This window comes from Dreissena polymorpha, chromosome 1 (genome assembly GCF_020536995.1).
Source record: "Dreissena polymorpha isolate Duluth1 chromosome 1, UMN_Dpol_1.0, whole genome shotgun sequence".
Classification (NCBI taxonomy): Eukaryota; Metazoa; Mollusca; class Bivalvia; order Myida; family Dreissenidae; genus Dreissena; species Dreissena polymorpha.
The window spans coordinates 98,477,970-98,500,018 of NC_068355.1; the positions used below are offsets into that span (position 1 = coordinate 98,477,970).

General features: G+C 36.8%; 1 protein-coding gene across 3 annotated transcripts in view; it reads right to left on the reverse strand.

Annotated features, from left to right (window-relative positions):
* The window catches only part of LOC127842069 (GPN-loop GTPase 3-like), a 29,050-nt gene extending 7,024 nt beyond the window's left edge, over positions 1–22,026 (reverse strand). Inside the window, exons 1-6 of one of the 3 annotated variants that reach the window (XM_052371397.1) lie at positions 21,898–22,026; positions 11,549–11,657; positions 9,586–9,673; positions 9,277–9,356; positions 6,482–6,722; positions 1,087–1,186 (exon numbers count right to left, since the gene is read on the reverse strand). In XM_052371397.1, coding sequence (XP_052227357.1) covers positions 1,087–1,186; positions 6,482–6,722; positions 9,277–9,356; positions 9,586–9,673; positions 11,549–11,657; positions 21,898–21,945 — 666 coding nt within the window. In that variant the 5' untranslated portion in view covers positions 21,946–22,026. Of the gene's footprint in view, positions 1–1,086; positions 1,187–6,481; positions 6,777–9,276; positions 9,357–9,585; positions 9,674–11,548; positions 11,658–21,897 lie in introns of all 3 variants that reach the window. The other 2 variants (XM_052371390.1, XM_052371405.1) reach the window with 2 other exon arrangements.
* Positions 22,027–22,049: the final 23 nt, after the last annotated feature.

A 22,049-nucleotide genomic window follows, 5' to 3' on the forward strand; every position in this document is an offset into this window, starting at 1 on the left:
TCTTAGTTGAGTCACTGTGACCTTGACCTTTGACCTAGTGACCTGAAAATAAATAGGGGTCATCTGCGAGTCATGATCAATGTTCCTATGAAGTTTCATGATCCTAGGCGTAAGCGTTCATGAGTTATCATCTAGAAACCATTTTACTATTTCGGGTCCCCCTGACCTTGACCTCTGATCTAGTGACCTGAAAATCAATAGGGGTCATCTGCAAGTCATGGTCAATGTACCTATGAAGTTTCATGATCCTAGGCATAAGCGTTCTTGAGTTATCATCCGGAAACCATTTTACTGTTTCGGATCACCATGACCTTGACCTTTGACCTAGTGACCTGAAAATCAATAGGGGTCATCTTCGAGTCATGATCAATGTACCTATGAAGTTTCATGATCCTATGCATAAGCGTTCTTGAGTTATCATCCGTAAACCATTTTACTATTTCAGGTAACCGTGACCTAGACCTTTGACCTAGTGACCTGAAAATCAATAGGGGTCATCTGCGAGTCATGATCAATGTACCTATTTAGTTTCATGATCCTAGGCATAAGCGTTCTTGAGTTATCATCCGGAAACCATTTTACTATTTCGGGTCACCGTGACCTTGACCTTTGACCTAGTGACCTCAAAATCAATAGGGGTCATCTGCGAGTCATGATCAATGTACCTATGAAGTTTCATGATCCTAGGCCTAAGCGTTCTTGAGTTATCATCCGGAAACCATCTGGTGGACAGACATACGGATATTCGGACGGACGGACCGACATTTGCAAAAACAATATACCCCCTCTTCTTCGAAGGGGGGCATAAAAAATGTTGAAGACATTTGTAGCCATATGAAAAAAAATGAAGTTATTATTTCTAGTGGCCCAAACAGGTGTAATGTTGCTATTATTGTATAAAAATATCTAAAGGCTAAGACAGGATGTCATAATTCTTTAACATAGTAGCTGACTTATTTACATTTAATCTTTTCCTGTTTTGTGGATGTTAATTGCAAACAATGTCAAAACATATTTCATTTGTTTTGAACTGATAATGTCATATTTACAAAACAGCAAAATCAATATCATTCAAATGTATGTTACCATAGCTGCGATGGCAGCATTCAGTTTCTTAAACTTCTTACTAAATTTGTCATCCTCAAACTCGTCATACAACAAGCCCTGCATGGTCGGCTCCAGGTACCTGTGAGAGGGAGAAGACTTATTGACATGATGATTGAATTATAACAGTTCTCATTTAACATGATAGCCTGTGCTTAAATTCTCATTTAACATGATGTTTGCTTCACTTCTCTTTAATTATGGAACTTTCCATGAAGGTAATTTGTGCTATAAGTCCCAGGTAACATGAAAGTGTGTGCTTAACTTCCCATGTAAAATCAGTGTGTGCTGAACTTTTAAATTGCCTTTAGTTTCAGTCCATTTTCTTCTGAAATGATTCAAAGTCTTCTGGCAAACAAAAACACATCTCAAAAGGAATGAAATATAAATATCTAGATTTCACTGTGTAAAATACCAAAAATCTATATTAAGTCTGGGTTAAAACTGTATCAAATTTTAGGGAATACCAGCTGCCTTTTTATTTCTTCCACTAAAATACATGTCACGGCATAAGAAAACACCTTAATCTATTTATTTAGGGTCCTACAGCTCAATCATTGTTAAGTCATTCAATACAATGTCCAACTTGATTCCTTGTTTTTATGCCCCCGGTAGGGTGGCATATACTCAGTAGCAGTTAAACTGTCCATCAGTCTATCCGTCTGTCTGTCAGTCAGTCTGTCCGTCCGAAAACTTTAACCTTGCCCATAACTTTTGCAATATTGAAGATAGTAACTGGATATTTGGCATGAATGTGTATCTCACTGAGCTGCACATTTTGAGTGGTGAAAGGTCAAGGTCATCATTCAAGTTCAAATAAATGGCTTCAAAGTGGTGCAGTAGGGGGAATTGTGTTTCTCACAAACACATCTCTTGTTTCCATTCCAATTTAAGTAATTGAATAAAATTATGTTGTTATTGCTTAAACACTAAAAGCCAATCAGAGAGTAAGACATAGTCAATGAGAGTGACCAACAGATTAACTGCTTTTACCCTAATAAATATAAAGATATAAACAAAACATGCAATATAATGCAAGAAAATCTTCATAATTGTATGTTATTTTGCCAAGAAGCATATATAGTCAGGGATCATATTTTTTTCGGTTTTGTCCTGGACCAATTGGGTTATGAAAGACCGTTTGAAAATCCCAAACAGTCGGTCCGATTCTGTTTGCTAAAATTCCCATGTCATGAAATCGATTACACAGTGTACATGCAAACACACCCTAATGACATTCTTATCTCGATTAGGTGTGATAAACCATTCGCTGCAGTCTCTAAACCGGTCAGGACTGGTTTATTGCATGTCAGACCAATAATAAACAAGAGCACCGCCTTGCGGGTGCAGACCGCTCATCTATTTTCTTTTTAAAGGTGAAGGGACTCTCATTTTCAATCACAAAGGAGGGAGGGGTGGAGTGAAGAGGGGTGCATTGTGTGGGGGTGTGGACATTTATTACATTATCTTCCAAAAATGCGAAGAAAGGAAAAAAAAAATTCGGGGGGGGGGGGGGGGGGGGGGGGGGGGGGGGGGGGGGGTTAGTGGGGGGGTGGGTGGGGATGGGGATTCTTGGGTGCGATGGCTGGACGGTATTTCAAACATAAAATAATAAAAATAAATATTTGTGTTTTTAACCATATCAAAAAAAAAAATGGGGGGGGGGGGGGGGGGGGGGGGTGAGTGGGGGGGGTATAGTGTGTGGGTGTGGTGGTAATTTGTGAGATGATCTTAAAAAAAAAAAAATTAGGGGGGGGGGATTCGGGTGGGGGGAGGGGGGGGGTGGGGGTGGGGGATTCTTGGGTGCAATGGTTGGACGGTATTTCAAGCATAAAATAATCAAAATAAATAGTTTTGTTTTTTAAAAACCGTTAAAAAAAAAAAATGGGGAGGGGTGGGGTGGGGGGGTATAGTGTGAGGGTGTGGTGGTCATTTGTGAGATGATCTTAAAAAAAAAAAAAAAAAAAAAAAAAAAATAGGGGGGGGGGATTCAGGGAGGGGGGAGGAGGGGGGGGGCACGGGGGATGGTTTGGGTGGAGTCTATTGTGGTATGTCAGGTAAGAGTAGTTTTGTCAAAGTATCAATCAAATCTAATCATAAATAAAGAAGTAATGGCAATTTTAGCAAAATTTAATAATTTGACCTTGAGAGTCAAGGTCATTCAAAGGTCAAGGTAAAATTCAACTTGCCAGGTACAGTAACCTCATGATAGCATGAAAGTATTTGAAGTTTGAAAGCAATAGCCTTGATACTTAAGAAGGAAAGTGGATCGAAACACAAAATTTAACCATATATTCAAAGTTACTAAGTCAAAAAAGGGCCATAATTCCTAAAAAATGACATCCAGAGTTATGCAACTTGTCCTTTTACTGTACCCTTATGATAGTTTGCGAGTGTTCCAAGTATGAAAGCAATATCTATGATACTTTAGGGGTAAAGTGGACCAAAACACAAAACTTAACCAAACTTTCAATTTTCTAAGTATAAAGGGCCCATAATTCCGTCCAAATGCCAGTCAGAGTTACATAACTTTGCCTGCACAGTCCCCTTACGATAGTTAATAAGTGTTGCAAGTATGAAAGCAATAGCTTTGATACTGTAGGAATAAAGTGGACCTAAACACAAAACATAACCAAATTTTCAATTTTCTAAGTATAAAAAGGGCACATAATTCTGTCAAAATGCCAGTCAGAGTTACATTACTTTGCCTGCACAGTCCCCTTATGATAGTTAGTAAGTGTTGCAAGTATGAAAGCAATAGCTTTGATACTTAAGGAATAAAATGGACCTAAACACAAAACTTAACCAAAATTTTCAATTTTCTAAGTATAACAAGGGACAAAATTGTCACAAAACCAGGTTTTCATTGTGAAAAAAAAATCTGATAAAGGGAGAAAACTCAAACTGAACTTTTGAAATGAACATACAAAATTAACCCCCTTTGTAAGTTTGTTTTTTAAAAAAATCTATTTTTAGTCGTGGCGACCTTGACATTGGAGATATTGACGTGATTCTTTCATGCGACACACCGTCCCATGATGGTGAACAAATGTGCCAAATGATTTTAAAATCTCACAATGAATGACATAGTTATGGCCAGGACAAGCTCATTTATGGCCATTTTTGACCTTTGAACTCAAAGTGTGACCTTGACCTTGGAGATATCGACGTAATTATTTCGCGCGACACACCGTCCAATGATGGTGAACAAATGTGCCAAATGATTTTAAAATCTGACAATGAACGACATAGTTATGGCCCGGACAAGCTTGTTCCGCCCGCCCGCCAGCCAGCCAGCCAGCCCGCCAGCCAGCCAGCCAGCCAGCCCGCCCGCATTCGCCAATCTAATAACCAGTTTTTTTCCTTCGGAAAACCTAGTTAAAAAGGGCACATAATTCTGTCAAAATGCACGCCAGAGTTATCTAACTTTGCCTGCCCAGTCCCCTCATGATAGTAAGTAAGTGTACCAAATTTGAATGCAATAGCTTTGATACCTTCTGAAAAAAGTGGACCTAAACGCAAAACTTAACCAAAATTTTCAATTTTCTAAGTATAAAAAGGGCACATAATTCAGTCAAAATGCACGCCAGAGTTATCTAACTTTGCCTGCCCAGTCCCCTCATGATAGTTAGTAAGTGTACCAAGTTTGAATGCAATAGCATTGATACTTTCTGAGAAAAGTGGACCTAAACGCAAAACTTAACCGGACGCCAACGCCGACGCCGACGCAGACGCCAAGGTGATGACAATAGCTCATAATTTTTTTTCAAAAAATAGATGAGCTAAAAACTTGTGAACAGCGGATTAAAGACGCATCCGAAAATACGCGTCTGAAAGCACGCGCTGTAACTAAACAAAACATGCCGATACATTTTCCACCAGCGTAATAATCCGGTAATATAATTATGAATGAAAGTCGCGGATCTGATCGACAGAACAGCCGAAAGTTATTTTTATGGGCGGAACTTCACATAAAATCGTACACAAGAAAAAAAATATACATTGTATAAATCTTTGGTAAAACCGTGTTAGAATCGAAATAATTCGTGTACTTTATACTTTGTTGTTGAATAACTCACGACCAGAAAATTAGATGCGTGGTTTCAAATGCTTCGCTCTCGTGATTAAATCCCTATGCATATAAACTATTTGCCGTGGGTTACTGTAAACGTATAGAAATTCGTCGGTATGAAATTTCGTGGTTTAATAAAAAACAACTACTAGTAATTCGTTGACACGTAATTTCGTGGATTTCAAATTTTTTGGGAAGACTGACCGTCATAATAATTTAACTTTCATTAAAACAACAAGGGTAATAACGAAGCATAATCTGCTAATCTGTGTTGACAGCAAGACTCGAGGTTAATGTGCACTGAACCATGGAAGTGTTGCAGATAATTGTCAATAAGAGCGATAAAGTGGCGCACTTGTTTGTCCCCGCTCGCTTATTGCCATCAATGTTGTTTGACAATATTTGCAATTCTCAGGGCAATCGATCACATAGTAGTAAAAATTGAGTAATAAGGTCGCCAAAATAACGTGTGAAAACCGTTGTCTCTTTTAACTTTAATTGGCACTAATTGACATATGTGATACATCTGCAAACTGTTAATTTGACAATGTCACGTAAAAGAGAACAATCGTTGATGTAAGTTTTAATACTGTGCTTGATTTAAAAAGTATTATTACCCAAACACAAGAAAACAACATATGGTATTAACTAGCATAGCTCAATCAAACAAGGTCTTTTTCAAAATGGTTGAAAAAATGAACAGTTCAGACACGTTCTCCTACTATAGCACGATTGCCCGACATGACATTCCGAAATGTCCGATTTCGGATTATAATTGTTGGTACTTGAATTCGTGGTTCAGTGGACCAACGAAATCCACGAAAATTCGTACTACACAAAATTTAATGGTTTTACAGTATTTGACAACAAACTATTTCTTAATTATTTGGTTTGTAATTGTCAGTAGCCAACCTACGCACAGACATTTGTTTGGTTCAGTGCATGTTTGTAAGCTATTATCGAGTCGACAACAATTTAAAACATCGGTATAGACTTACACAGATTAATCATTTTGACAACAATGAAAAAAGTCTGATAAAACAGCACACGAAACAACAATGAAATACCAAATGATAAATTCAGTTGAGAAAACTCGTTCTCTTTAAAAAAATGTCTAAGGGAATTTTACTTGTACATTTATTATACCACCTTCATGAATGGCAAAATCAATGGTATATATTTTAACGTAATTTGTCATGATTTCGGACATAAACTTTCGGATACTTTTTCCCCCATTTATATCCAGACCGATTGATGTTGCGGGAAAATATGATCCCTGTATATAGTGTATATGTTTGTAGCCACCTGTCTAACTGTTTCTTGTCCTTCTTGCTTAGAAGGTCCAGCTTGGTCATCACATTCACATGTGCCGTCTCAAGATTCACCATGGTGGAGAGAGCTGTCAACACGCCAGACACAAACTTGGAGGCCTCGATGAGGAACTGTGAGTCAATCAGGTACACGCTACACACGTTAAAGTTCCACTTCTGCAGTGCCTCCACCAGCTGTTTCATCACTGGGATATGGGTGTAGAGCTCAATCTGGCCTACAAAATAGGCTTGTTGTGGTAGAGATTTACAGATGTAGAGCTCAATCTGGCCTACAAAATAGGCTTGTTGTGGTAGAGAGTAACAAATGTAGAGCTTATTCTGGCCTAAGAAATAGGTTTGTTATGGTAGAGAGTTACAGGTGTAGAGCTCAATCTGGCCTACAAAATAGGCTTGTTGTGGTAGAGAGATACAAATGTACAGCTTATTCTGGCCTTAGAAATAGGCTTGTTGTGGTAGAGAGATACAGGTGTAGAGCTCAATCTGGCCTATGAAAAAGGCGTGTTGTGGTAGAGAGATAAAAGTGTAGAGCTCAATCTGGCCTATGAAAAAGGCGTGTTGTGGTAGAGAGATAAAAGTGTAGAGCTTAATCTGGCCTACAAAAAAGGCTTGTTATGGTAGAGAGTTACAGGTGAAGAGCTCAATCTAAGCTACAAAATAGACTTGTTATGGTAGAGAGATACAGGTGTAGAGCTTATTCTGGCCTTAGAACTAGGCTTGTTGTGGTATAGAGATACAAGTGTAGAGCTCATTCTGACCTACAAAATAGGCTTGTGTTAGAGAAATACAGGTGTTGAGCTCATTCCGGCCTAAGAAATAGGTGTGTTGTGGTAGAGAAATACAGGTGTAGAGCTCATTTTGGCTGATGAAATATGTGTATTGTGGTAGAGAAATACAGGTGTAGAGCTCATTCTGGCCTATGAAATAGGTGTCCTGTGGTAGAGAAATATAGGTGTAGAGCTCATTCTGGCATATGAAATAGGTGTATCGTGGTAGAGAAATACAGGTGTAGAGCTCATTCTGGCCTATGAAATAGGTGTGTTGTGGTAGAGAAATACACCTTGGTAGAGAAATACAGGTGTTGAGCTCATTCTGGCCTATGAAATAGGTGTGTTGTGGTAAAGAAATACAAGTGTAGAGCTCATTCTGGCCTATGAAATAGGTGTGTTGTGGCAGAGAAATACACCTTGGTAGAGAAATACAGGTGTAGAACTCATTCTGGCCGATGAAATAGGCTTGCTGTGGTAGAGAGCTACAGGTGTAAAGCTCAATCTGGCCTACAACATGGACTTTTGGAAGAGAGATACAGGTGTAGAGCTCATTCTTGTCTACCAAATAGGATTGTTGTGGAAGAGATACAGATGAAGAGCTCAATCTGGCCTACAACATAGGCCTGTTGTGGTAGAGAGCTACACGTGTAGAGCTCAATCGGGTCTACAAAAAGGCTTATTGTGGTAGAGAGATACAGGTGTAAAGCTCAATCTGGCCTACAACATGGGCTTGTGGTAGAGAGATACAGGTGTAGAGCTCATTCTTGTCTACAAAATAGGCTTGTTGTGGTAGAGATACAGATGAAGAGCTCAATCTGGCCTACAACATAGGCCTGTTGTGGTAGAGAGCTACAGGTGTAGAGCTTTTTCTGGCCTACAAAAAATGCTTGGTGTGGTAGAGAGATACAGGTGTAAAGCTCAATCTGGCCTACAACATAGGTTTGTTGTGGTAGAGAGATACAGGTGTATAGCTCATTCTGGCCTACAAAATAGGCTTGTTGTGGTAGAGATATAGATGAAGAGCTCAATCTGGCCTACAAAAAAGCTTATAGTGGTAAAGAGATACAGGTTTCAAGCTCAATCTGGCCTACAACATGGGCTTGTGGTAGAGAGATACAGGTGTAGAGCTCATTCTTGTCTACGAAATAGGCTTGTTGTGGTAGAGATACAGATGAAGAGCTCAATCTGGCCTACAACATGGGCTTGTTGTGGTAGAGAGCTACAGGTGCAGAGCTTATTCTGGCCTACAAAAAATGCTTGGTGTGGTAGAGAGATACAGGTGTAAAGCTCAATCTGGCCTACAACATAGGTTTGTTGTGGTAGAGAGATACAGGTGTATAGCTCATTCTGGCCTACAACATAGGTTTGTTGTGGTAGAGAGATACAGGTGTATAGCTCATTCTGGCCTACAAAATAGGCTTGTTGTGGTAGAGATACAGATGAAGAGCTCAATCTGGCCTACAACATAGGTTTGTTGTTGTAGAGAGATAGAGGTATAGAGATCAATCTGGCCTAAGAAATAGGCTTGTTGTGGTAGAGAGATACAGGTGTACAGCTCAAGTTAGGCTACAAAATAGACTTGTTGAGGTAAAGAGATACAGGTGTAGAGCTCAATCTGGCCTACAGCATAGGTGCCTTGTTGTGGTAGAGGAATAAGGTTAATGTTTGACTTGTGGAGGCATCACAGAAAGGGCTTTTTTAATCTAGGGAAATAAGTAATCAACAAAACTGAGAAGGGGTCCAAGATATGATAGGAAAGCTCAGACAGAAATTCAAACTTTCTTCATGTTATTTGAAAACAATATATGGTTTCTTTTCACCAATTTTGTCTTCATCGTACATGTACAAGCAAGATAAACATGTTCTTTCAGGAAATCATTTAATTACATTTTAAGTGTTTCTCTAGTTAGGTAAGTAAGTGACAATATAGAAGAATACTGTATCTTGAGGGCATTACTTTAAATACAAAGTTTTAACAAGCTCTTCTTGATTCAGTATTTACCTGGGCAGTCAAAAAGGATGTAGTCATCTTCAATGTCATCAAGTTGTTCGTGGAGCCAGTCAAAGTTTTGTGACAGATACCTTAAAAAAATGAGTATCTTGTCAGTAAGACTTCAAAATATTTGAAGTACTGACAGAAAATATTTAAAATGTTATCAACAAACAGGGAAGACATACTTTGGTCATATTTGTTTAGAAATAAATTCATCAAGTCAGAGTTATGAAGGAAACAATAAGGACTAATATTGGTGTATCTTCTTTGCTGATATCATGTCAAAAATAGTTATTGAAAGACAAACACACAACTTACTCCATGCAAAAGACCAGTCCACCATTTGGTCCAAACCTTAGAGATTCGTCTTCCATAGCATCATCGACTTGAATTAACTCACGGACATCTAATATAATGCAAACACAAAATATCATTATTATGATTATAATTATTTTCTCTTTGGAAAAAGTACACTGCTATCTTAGATACATGTATTTAATAGATATGTATTCATACAAATATAAGAGTATAGTTGCAAGATAATGTTCAATCAATTTTTATAGAATGAATTGTTTCAAATAAGGTAAAACTTAATAATAAGAGATTAGTAAACAATTTTTTAATATCTGCTGTAGCAGCAATGAATATGCTAAATAGGAACCAGAACACCATGGGGCAGATGTGTTGCCTGATGCTGGATAGATTATGTGAAGTACAATGGATCATGTCCCAAAGCACACCTTCCATACTGAAATGTCTTTGAATTATGCTCCACACATGCATCAAATAGAAATAATTATATTCAACAAAAGCAATAATTCCAAATGTATATGGAGCAAAATTATGGTTCTTGCAAACAAAATATTTCTCCAAAAAGAGAACAATCTAACTATTAAGTATGTGGTTGGTAGCTTTCAAGTTTAAAGGTCATGCTCCAGACAAAAAAAAGTATAAACAATATCCACCTAAGAAGTTTATGGCACACGTAATGCTCTAATGGCCTAGAGAAATGTTCCAGTAAAGCAAAAAAATGTGCCAATACTGATGCTTCAGAATTTGCCCTCCAAAATAATACTGATACGTGTATGTCTACTAACTGACAAGTAAAGCAACAAGATTATAACAAAAATATTACACAACACTGATACACTGAATAATATTTAACCCATTTATGCCTATCGTCTAGAAAAAAGGCCTTGGCAAACAGCGTAGACCCAGATGAGACACCGCATGATGCGGCGTCTCATCAGGGTCTGCGATGTTTGCTTAAAGGAATTTCTGTAAGAAATATTTTACATATAGAAATAAATATACAGTAGACTCTCTGTAAACCGGACGGTCTCGGGACCGGCCAAATCGTCCGGTTTTCAGAGAGTTCCGGTTTACCAAGAGTTTTCATATTGCCGAAATATACACGGTATTCATTGTGTACAGAATCACATAAAAATAAAACAAACCGTATACATTAACATGTACCATGTGATAACTGTACGCAGGTACTGATGATGTTAATTGCATTCTTAAAAAATGTCTTTTTAATCGATTAAAAGCAAATACAGATGGATGGATATTTAACAGTCATATTTCTAACAGTTTATCTGATAAACAAACAAACAACCATTTCAGCGTTAAAAACATGGCTATAAGATATTTTAAAATACCTGAGAAGATCACAAGAAAGTGATCGTCGCAACGGCATGCATTAATTTCTTAATTAAATTGTTTATCATAGGCGATAATAAATAATTAATAAAACGATCGAGTCAATCACTTTTTGGTGTTATCGCACGTCTATTATAGACATTCACAGTTTGTTTACATTACTTAATCGGAATCCCATAGCGCGGTAACGTCTTGACACCTTTATGGTTTGTTTAATCCGAATATCGATAATTGCGCGAGCAAAATGTGACACCGCACTCGCTTTGCCGACTAGGTATTGTTATTTTCACGCCTCGGGCATCTTGAGAATTTAGACCGTCTGGTATACTCAATGTATTTTACGTTGAAAATGACAAAATTTACGGAGATACCCGTCCAGTTTCCGGTTTTCAGAGAGTTCGGTTTATTCAACATTTTTTAACAAAGAAATAGAAGGAGAAAATACGGGACTGGCCCGACTGTCCGGAATCGGGAGAGTTCCGGTATTCCGAGAGTCCGGTATTGGCAGAGTCTACTGTACTAGACATCCCTAATTTTGGAAATAAATTGATCCAATTTAGAAGGAAGGGTGAGTCCACTAGGCATAAATGGGTTAAACAAGAACAATAATCACACTGACCCACTAGCACTGGATAGTCAAAGTGTTCTGCAGCTGGATCCAAGTTGACAACATGCACAATTCTCCTGATGGATTCTCCATGCTTTACCATATTACTGCAGTATGTGGACTGAAGAATATGTGTGCAAAGGCGTTCTTTATAAGCGTTTTAAATATAAAATACTTTATAACGGTAATGTTCATGTATTGCAAGCATTTCAATTATAAAGAAGTGGAAAACTAAAGTTATGATTGCTCTCTCCGTCCCCAATTGTTAATACAGTTGAACAGAGCTTTTTCAAACTCAACAATAAGGCATCATCAACTTCCCCTCCCCATTCCTCCCTTCTCACAAACATATTAATAAGGGGGATTTGAAAAGAGCCCACACAGATCAGTGTTAATGCATATTCTCACTTCTTAACAAGTCCAGGGGGTATTTTTGAGCGAAATACCTCAAAAGGGGGGAGATTTATAATATTTTTAATTTACTTAAAATAACAAATATCCAGTTACTGGTAATTGAAATAGATACCCTTATAGAAAAATAAACAATAATTAATAAGAATTGACATTTCAATATTGGTTTTAAACAATAATTAATAAGAATTGACATTTCATTACTGGTTTTACAGAATTTTACTTTCAGAGTTCATTTTTGGCTTTGTTGCTGATAGTCCCAGACACACAAAATCAGTGAGCCTTTAAACTGGCCTTTAAGTTTTATCTTTTTTTTTCCTGAGCCATATTTTGTAAGGGGACAGTATAAATTTAAAGCAACAAAAAAATGGTTCTTAAGACTGACACTTAAATTAATTTATATATATATATCGTATTATTTTTATTCATCAAATACTGATCATCATTAATATTCTCATGACTTGTGATCACAATTAGATGGATGTCTTATAAAACTGCTTATACAAAAAATTGAATAGCCATTGAACAAGAGCTGTCAGAGGACAGCGCACTCGACTATTCAAGTGCTTGACAGTATAACGTAAGCCATCATGGGGAAATTGTTCATATTCAATAATTTATGAGACGATCTTTCAAAAATAAAAAAAGGAAAAAAATATTTAAATTTTTTATTATTTTTTTTTTGGGGGGGGGGGGGGAATTTCGGGGAAAGGGGAGGGGTAGGGGGGTGAGAGGGGTGTATAATGTGGGGTGTGGTAATTCATTAGAGGATGTTTAAAAAAAAATTGGGGGGGGGGGTGGGGGGGGGAGGGATTCTAGATAGGGGCGTGGGGTATTTTTTGGGTGAAATCCATTGTGGTATTCAGGTAAGTGTTGTTTTGTCTAAGTAATAATAAAATGTGATTATAAATAAAGAAGTTATGGTAATTTAAGCAAAATGTTCAATTATCTAAGTGTAAAAGGGGCCATAATTATGTCAAATGCTTGATACAGTGGTTTGCTCTTGTTTATAGGTTGGGGTCATGTTGGTAAACAAGTATGCAACATATAAAAGCAATATGTCAAAGGATATAGGAACAAGAGCTGTTTGTAAAACATGCATGCCCCCCATATGGGCTGTCCATTGTAGTGGCAGCCATTGTGTGAAAACGTTTTTTGTCACTGTGACCTTGACCTTTGACCTAGTGACCTGAAAATCAATAGGGGTCATCTGCGAGTCACAATCAATGTACCTATGAAGTGTCATGATCCTAGGCAAAAGCGTTCTTGAGATATCATCCAAAAATCATTTTACTATTTCGGGTCACCGTGACCTCGACCTTTGACCTTGTGACCTCAAAATCAATAGGGGTCATCTGCGAGTCATGATCAATCTACCTATGAAGTTTCATGATCCTAGGCATATGCGTTCTTGAGTTATCATCCGAATTCCATTTTACTATTTCGGGTCACTGTGACCTTGACCTTTGACCTAGTGACCGCAAAATCAATAGGGGTCATCTGCGAGTCATGATCAATCTACGAATGAAGTTTCATGATCCTAGGCGTATGCGTTCTTGAGTTATCATCCAGAAACCATTTTACTATTTCGGGTCACCGTGACCTTGACCTAGTGACCTCAAAATCAATAGGGGTCATCTGCGAGTCATGATCAATGAACCTATGAAGTTTCATGATCCTAGGCCCAAGCGTTCTTGAGTTATCATCTGACAACCACCTGGTGGACGGACCGACAGACCGACCGACAGACCGACATGAGCAAAGCAATATACCCCCTCTTCTTCGAAGGGGGGCATAAATATTTGGGGTAGCAGGGTTGGCGAAATCTAAAAAAACTATACTTGTCCACGGACAACCATTTAGGAAATTTAACTTGTCCGTTGCTGAACTACACTTTTCTGTTAATGTTTATATAATTATAAACGCATTTATTGATTAATGTAAAACAATGTGGAATCTACCAATATGAGTATGATTTGCTAGTTTTGTTTATAGCTGTATTTCAATAGTACATTCATTATAGCAGTATATTATAAACAATATAAAGACTTTCTAAATTTTTTAATCTTGCAAAGCTAGTGTTATAAAAACATGTGTTGAACATAAGTACATCGTAATCTTAACAAATTAAACTAGTCCAATATGTCGACCTCATCAGACTGAGGCTCTGCGCCGCTACTGGTAGCAATTAAATTATCATCAACTGGTAACCATTGAAAATCTGTGAGCCAAGTTTCTTGAAAAGTTCTGGTGCGTTTACTTAGATCATATTTTTTATCATAATCTTTCTTAGTTTTTTTGGGAGGTTGACTGCTCAAAGCTTGGGGTTTCTGCTCTGTTGTTGAAGACTTAAAAAAAACTAAATGTTCCATTTTCACCATTAAAGTCGTCTTAAATAACAAGGTAGACAGTGTTTTGATTATCTTACTTTGATACTTTTTATTTCCCTCTGATTATTAAAATAAAGAAACCAGTCTGTACACTGTCTAACAGTTGGGCCGAATGTTTAAAATGCGGCATGCTCCTGGTCTCTTATAGAATAGGGGAGATCACTGCGCAGGAGAGTGCCCGTATTTTAGCTTGATTGCTCCGCAAATAGCACTGACAATGTAATCGCATGTCAACATCCGTTTTATAAAACTTAATTACGGCTTTAATACAATGTATTTTTTTGTATACCTGGAGCCGACTTTTAAAAAACTTGTTGTCCACGGACAACTTAATTAAAAAAAATCAGTTGCCCAGACAAGCAAATGTACGACTCGGGCAACTCGGACATTTGATTTCGCCACCCCTGGGTAGTACGCAAACTTTAACATAGATTTATCAATTATATGCATATTCTAAGTATAAAAGGGGCAATAATTATTTAAAAATGCTTGATACAGTTGTCTGCTCTTGTTTATAGGTTGGGGTCATTATGGTAAACAAGTATGCAAAATATGAAAGCAATATGTCAAGGGACAATGAAAATAAATGGGGTAGTGCGAAAACTTTAACATTTGCTGCATATTCTAAGTGGAAAAGGGGCCATAATTATGACAAAATGCTTGATAGTTGTCTGCTCTTGTTAATAGGTTGGGGTCATATTGGTAAACAAGTATTCAACATATAAAAGCAATATGTCAAAGGATATAGGAAATATTTGGGGTAGTACGCAAACTTTAACATAGATTTATCAATAATATGCATATTCTAAGTATAAAAGGGGCAATAATTAAGACAAAATCATTGAAAGAGTTGTCTGCTCTTGTTTATAAGTTGGGGTGATGTTGGTAAACAAGTATGCAAAATATGAAAGCAAATATGTCAAGGGACAATGAAAATAAATGGGGAAGTACGAAAACTTTAACATTTGCTGCATATTCTAAGTGGAAAAGGGGCCATAATTATGACAAAATGCTTGATAGAGTTGTCTGCTGTTGTTTATAGGTTGAGGTCATGTTGGTAAACAAGTATGCAAAATATGAAAGCAATACGTCAAGGGACAATGAAAATAATTGGAGTAGTACGAAAACTTTAACATTTTCACGCTAACGGCACGGAACGGAACAATAAGGGCAATAATTATGGCATTAATTATGTGATTTTGCTCATGATCAAACTTGACTGAGATCTTTCAGCAACTTTGATAAAGAATGCTTGAGAAATGTGAATGCTAGAGTGTTAACAAACCAAATGTGGACTGGCGGACAGTGGACAAAGACCAATCCTAAAACCTCACCTGAGCAATCAGGTGAGCTAAAAAAAATGTTTAACCGATTTGAGCCATTTTCCAACTTGTCCGAGAAATCAATAAAACCAATGTATTGACTAAATTTCACGATAATAAGGCAAAAAATGTGACTTCTATAGTGTTTGATCACAAGGTTTCTCTCCAGTCACATAAGGAAAACTGCCCCACCCCCCTGGCAGCCATGACCGATCAGGACCATTTGCAAACTCATCTGAGATATATATAAAACCAATCTTTTCACCAAGTTTCATAATGATTGGGCGAAAAATGTGACTTCTAGAGTGTTTACAAGCTTTTTTTACTTTATAAATATAAGAAAACTGCCCCCCCCCCCCTGGCAGCCATGTTATTCAACTGACCGTAACCATTTTCAAGTTCAACTCTTGTATCAAGGAAACAAATGTTCTGACCAAATTTCATGAAAGTTGGGCCAAAAATGTGACTTCTACAGCGTTCACATGTTTTCACTATATACATATAGAGAAAAATGCCCCGCCCACTGGCGGCCATGTTTTTTCACCGATCTGGACCATTTTGGAACTCGTTCGAGATATCAATAAAACCAATGTTTTGACCAACTTTCATGATGATTGGGCAAAAAATGTGACTTCTAGAGTGTTTACAAGGTTTCTCTATAGCCAAATAAGGAAAACTGCCCCGCCAACTGGTGACCATGTTTTTCAACGGACCAGAACCACTTTTGAACTCAACCAACATATCATTAGACAAACATTTTGACAAAGTTACATGAAGATGGGGCATGAAATGTGACTTCTACAGTGTTTACAAGTTTGTTCTTTTTTATGACCTAGTGACCTAGTTTTTTACCCGGCACAACCCAGTTTCGAACTCGACTGAGATTTCATTCGGACAAAGCTTCTGACCAAGTTTCATGAAGATCGGACAATAAATGTGGCCTCTAGAGTGTTTAAGAACAAATGTGGACGGACAGACGACGGAAAAAGACCAGTCACAAAAGATCACCTGAGCAATCAGGTGAGCTTAAAATGTTGGGGTAAATTTTAAAGCGCAAAAATAAGCATTCATGAATTGTATTCTTTGTATGTCACTCAGTGTGCTTCATTTTTTTAGATTAAAGTAGACTTAGAATAACACAATGTCTTTAAAAGTTATATTGCTTTACTCAATTATTAAATTCAATAACATTATCATTATACATAACATAACAATATTTTAACAAAATGTTGATGAATATGTACACAATTATGATTACATCAAGAAATGTGTTTGTCAGAAACACTATGTCCCCTTCTGCGTCGCTTTGAAATTTTTATTTTTTTATTTTTTTTGACCTTTGACCTTGAAGGATGACCTTGACCTTGAGCTTTCACAACTCAAAATGTGTGGCATGTGTTTGTCAAAAACACTGTCCCCTTCTGCGCCGCTTTGATTTTTTTTACCTTTGACCTTGAAGGATAACCTTGACCTTTCACCACTCAAAATGTGCGGCTCCATGAGATACACATGCATGCCAAATATCAAGATGCTATCTTAGATATTGCAAAAGTATTCATAAAATGAGCGATTTTGGCCACATATATTTGACCTCTGACCTTGAAGGATGACCTAGACCTTTCACCACTCAAAATGTGCAGCTCCATGAGATACACATGCATACCAAATATCAAGTTGCTACAGATTGAAAGTTATTGTAAATGTTAAAGTAGGAGCAAACAGACCAACAGACAGACAGGGCAAAAACAATATGTCCCCCACTATAGTGGGTGGGGGACATAAAAATACATTATTATAATGCAATACTGCTTGTTTGCAAAAGCAATGCAAAATTCAAGCTTCGTAAATGCAGAAATCAAGCTTCTTGAATACAGACATTAATGCTACCAATAAGTTTATCAATGACATCAATCAATTATAAATTTCATATAAATCTTAATGTCAGACCAAAAACTTGTAAAAAAAATACAACATGTATATCTTAAAGTCCACATGACATAATTTGCATACAAAATGATTCATATAAAGGAACACAAGTAATATGATATTCTAAAATTTAAACGGATCAATAATTTTGAGATATGTTTTATATTCTAATAAGTACATGTTTCAAGTCTATATTTAATTCCAGCACAGTCATGGTCTTTTGAAACACTCACGCATTGCATGCGTTGAACTTGACAGACGACAGCAACAATTTTGCACTCTTATTTAAACACAATTTTTACAAGGCATACATGTATAGTGATTGATGTACGCTGTAGACGCATACAAAAAAACTTGTACCAGCAAATACTATCATGTGTCTGTAGAGAAATGGTGTACTTAAGTTTTATAAAAAGACATGAAATATACATTTACTGAAATTAAAATGCTGCCGCATAAAATTGTTAAGGGGTATTGTTTTCACAACTTACTCACAATAAGTAATTAGTTGCTCACCATTTGTTTTATTTTTTCTTATGTAATAATTGATAACAGTAGATTTGTGATGATGATGGCACTGTCTGTGAAGGTTTTTTTTATTACTGAATTAAACCTTCGATATTCACAAATAATAAATCCGATTCTATGACATCACATGAGGTACATTTACACTTCTCAACAATTACTTAATAGACGGTACCCACTTTAAAGGGATGCTTTAAACTTTCATGACGAACCACGCCATACCATCCTGTGTTCGTTGTCAATTAACATGTGTTAATTAGTATCTCCCATATTAATGATTGCTGTTCTTGTAGTTTGGATTAAAGTATTGACAGTTTGTTATCATATTATCATATGGGTCGAAAAGAAATTGTCGTGTTTATCGTAATTTATAGGTGATAGTTATGTTTACAAAGCAATTAGTCATAGTGATGAATGTGTCTTTGGAGTTTGGATTTTATTTGGGATAATGACCCGTAATTCAAAGTACTGTTTTAAGCATATGCAGTGATAATTTTACAAATCTTGGAACTGGAAACCTTGAAAATCTAAGAGTTCCTGAATTGAAAGAACAAGTCCAAATACTAAACTATATTTTTTTTAATAAAAATTTCAATGCATTTTTGTTACCCACGTAATAACAAACTTTGCATCCCAAGAGGTTTTTTGTTAGTCCAGGACTCCCAGGTAAAAAAAATCACTGCATATGCGTGTGCTGCTTTTTGCCAACTAATTGTGAACACACTCTTTAGATGATGACATGACTATCAAAAGAGATGTGCTGCTTTTTGCAAACTAATTGCGCACACACTCTGTGTGATGTTGTTTTTGTAAATTTTGACAGAAACAAATAATCATTAATGCCACACATATATTGTTCATAGCTCCTATGGTATGTGTTATGAGCCACAAGATCTCTGAGATAAGATAAACGAGTTTTCAATACTGGGGTATTAATGTCATTAAGAAGCATAACAGGATTTATAATGGAATATGTTTACTGACTGACTGAGGGCCAAAGTTTCGTTGCGTCAAAATGCTGTACTGCAGAAAAAATAGTTGGATCAAAAACAAGTCCTTTTCACATTTTAATTCTCATCCAATTTACATAAAACTTGCAGAGAAAACTTCTTGTAATTTATGTCACTTTTCATACAGCCCATAACAAGTAAAATCTCTGGTAAAGCAGTGTGCGCCTGTGGTAGCCAAGCAAGCTCATTTCCACTTACAAGACAACTTTGTATTGGTGTTTTTGTAAATTTTGACAGAAACAAATAATCATTTATGCCACACATATATTGTTCATAACTCCTATGGTATGTGTTATGAGCCACAAGAACTCTGAACAATATTTAAGTTGATGCTTTTTTTCAGGGGATAATACTTTTAGATAGGGGCAAAATTATGTTCTTCTAGCTAGGGGCAAAGGGGCTTAATTATGCTTGATTGGTCATTGTTGGCTCGGGTACTACTTACATGCACCCCGGGTACTCTTAAGTATACTTACATGCACCCCGGGTACTCTTAAGTATACTTACATGTATCCCCAGTACGGTAAATATTCTTAAACATAACCGGTGGATATTGGACTGTAACCCAGTTGAATTCCCAAAATCCGATACTGTAAAACGCGCTTCCGCTAACCGTAAAACGATATTGTTTATCTTAAACAAACTTCTCTTTTTTTTGAAACTGCATCAACGTGCTTTTTGAGTATGAGTTTCAATAATCTAGAGGCCATTTGACAGAATATTTGACATACATTTGAACAAAATTAATTTAAAAAAATAGTCGACAATGACCGATTTAGCGTTAAAATTCCCTTGTATGTTTAAGTATATTTACCGTACCCGGAATACATGTAAGTACACTTAAAAGGGCCTTTTCTCGATTTGGTAAACTGACAAAAAGTTGTTTCAGATTTGCAAATTTTGGTTTTAGTTATGATATTTATGAGGAAACAGTAATACTGAACATTTCCCATGCTCTAAAATAGCCATTTTATGCATCTTTTGACGATTTAAAAACCTGAAAATTATAAAGCGTTGCAACGCAAAACAATTGAATAATTTGGAGTCCAAGAGTTATGTTGTTGTCATTATATTTTGTGAAACTATGAGGATTGCTTATATAAAGTATAAAATACATTCTTCATTGTATGAGCAATGATGGCAGAGTGGTCTAAGTGGGTAGACTTTTATTCCAGGACTCCAGGGGTCAGTGGTTCGAGCCCTGTTGAGGGATACTTTTTTCTTTTTTTTTGAACCGTATTCTTGATTTTTTACTGGAGCTTCAGGGAATAATCTAGAATTAACTACCTTTGGGTCCCTGAACTGGCATATTTTAGACCAATGAGTCCCAGGCCAAAATTAATGAGTCCACCTTGAAAATGAATGAGTCACAAATTTTGAAAGATACCAAGTAGTGAAAAAAATGACACTAGCTCAATAACTATATTTTGCATTACAACTTTAATAATCTCAAAAGCAGTTACAAAATACAAATGTTTGCCTCCACATAAGCTATAACAGTGTATCATATGTTTAATTTGTTACATGAATGTAACCTCTTACTGTGTCTAGAGAGTGTGGTTCTCTGAAAATTTCTGTTTTTTTACTTTTTACACATACATGTACCATTCTTTGCCCCATGCTGCTCACAGACATCACAGAACATATAAAGTCGTTGTCTTCAACATAAGGAAGCCACGAAAATGTATCAAACCAACTGCGTTGTCAAGTACCTGCTTTTTTTTTAGAGTTAGAATCAGGTTCACTAATAGTATTATTGTTTACATCCGTTGACCGGCCATTACCGGTATTAAAGATAAGAGTGGTTTGTTTAGGGTCCAGCTTTTACATCTTTTGGCGGCATTATTTCTGCACAAAAAGTTAAAACAGGCCTCCATTCAGGGACTCCAGAAAATATCATAACACACTCTATTTAAAAGGTTGATTTAATTGGTTCGCATACAGCAGTGGCTCGACTATAGCCAACAAAAAGACTTGTTGCATTCTTGTAGCCTCGTTCAGTTAAACTCAGCGTTCATCGCTACACTTTTGACTCATGCTCAAAATGTTTCGTACTTATTGTGATTCGCGTATGTGTTAACGGATTCGTTTCAGCAATGCGTCGGAGTGGACGCACATATTTCAAATTTATGTGTCTATTTTGATATTTGTGCATCATAGATGCGGGACACGCAGGTAGATTACTCCCTGGAGCATTTTAGATCCAATGTTTACATTTATCAATATAAAGCATTTAAAGACAAACTTCAATACATGCCAAAATCTGTGAAAAGGCCCCTTTAAGAGTACCCGGGGTACATGTAAGTAGTACCTGAGCTGTCAATGACCAATTAAGCCCGATTTAGCGTTTAAATTCCCGGGTACGTTAAAGTACATTTACAGTACCCAGGGTACATGTAAGTATACTTAAGAGTACCTGGGGTACATTTAAGTAGTACCCGAGCCTACAATGACCAATCTAGACTAAATTACAGCCCCCCAAAATACCACAAGTATGTAGTCCAAATAATTAGACGTAAGCTACCCCGATGTAAATCGACCTCATATTTATAGGAGTACACAAGTATGGTGCCCACAACAAAAAACGAACACATGCTTCGATCTGGATTTTAATACTGATTGCAGGGGTGAGAAGAGAGTGAACAAATTTCTATGAAAGTCGGAAAGCCACACTAGATTGTGTGCGAAAAACACCGATTATCCGAACTATTTATCCGAAATTTATAAACAGTGACTAGAAAAGAGGAAATAGGCTACAAAGTGCTTGATCGTCTTACCTTCCCACTACCAGCAGGTCCCATAACAAGTTGTGCATATCTAACCATTATCGAATATTTATACGTATTTCAGTTTTATAATTAATTATGAAAATATTGAATTGTTAGATCACGCTTGTTGTTGTTTACTCCTATAAATATGAGGTCGATTT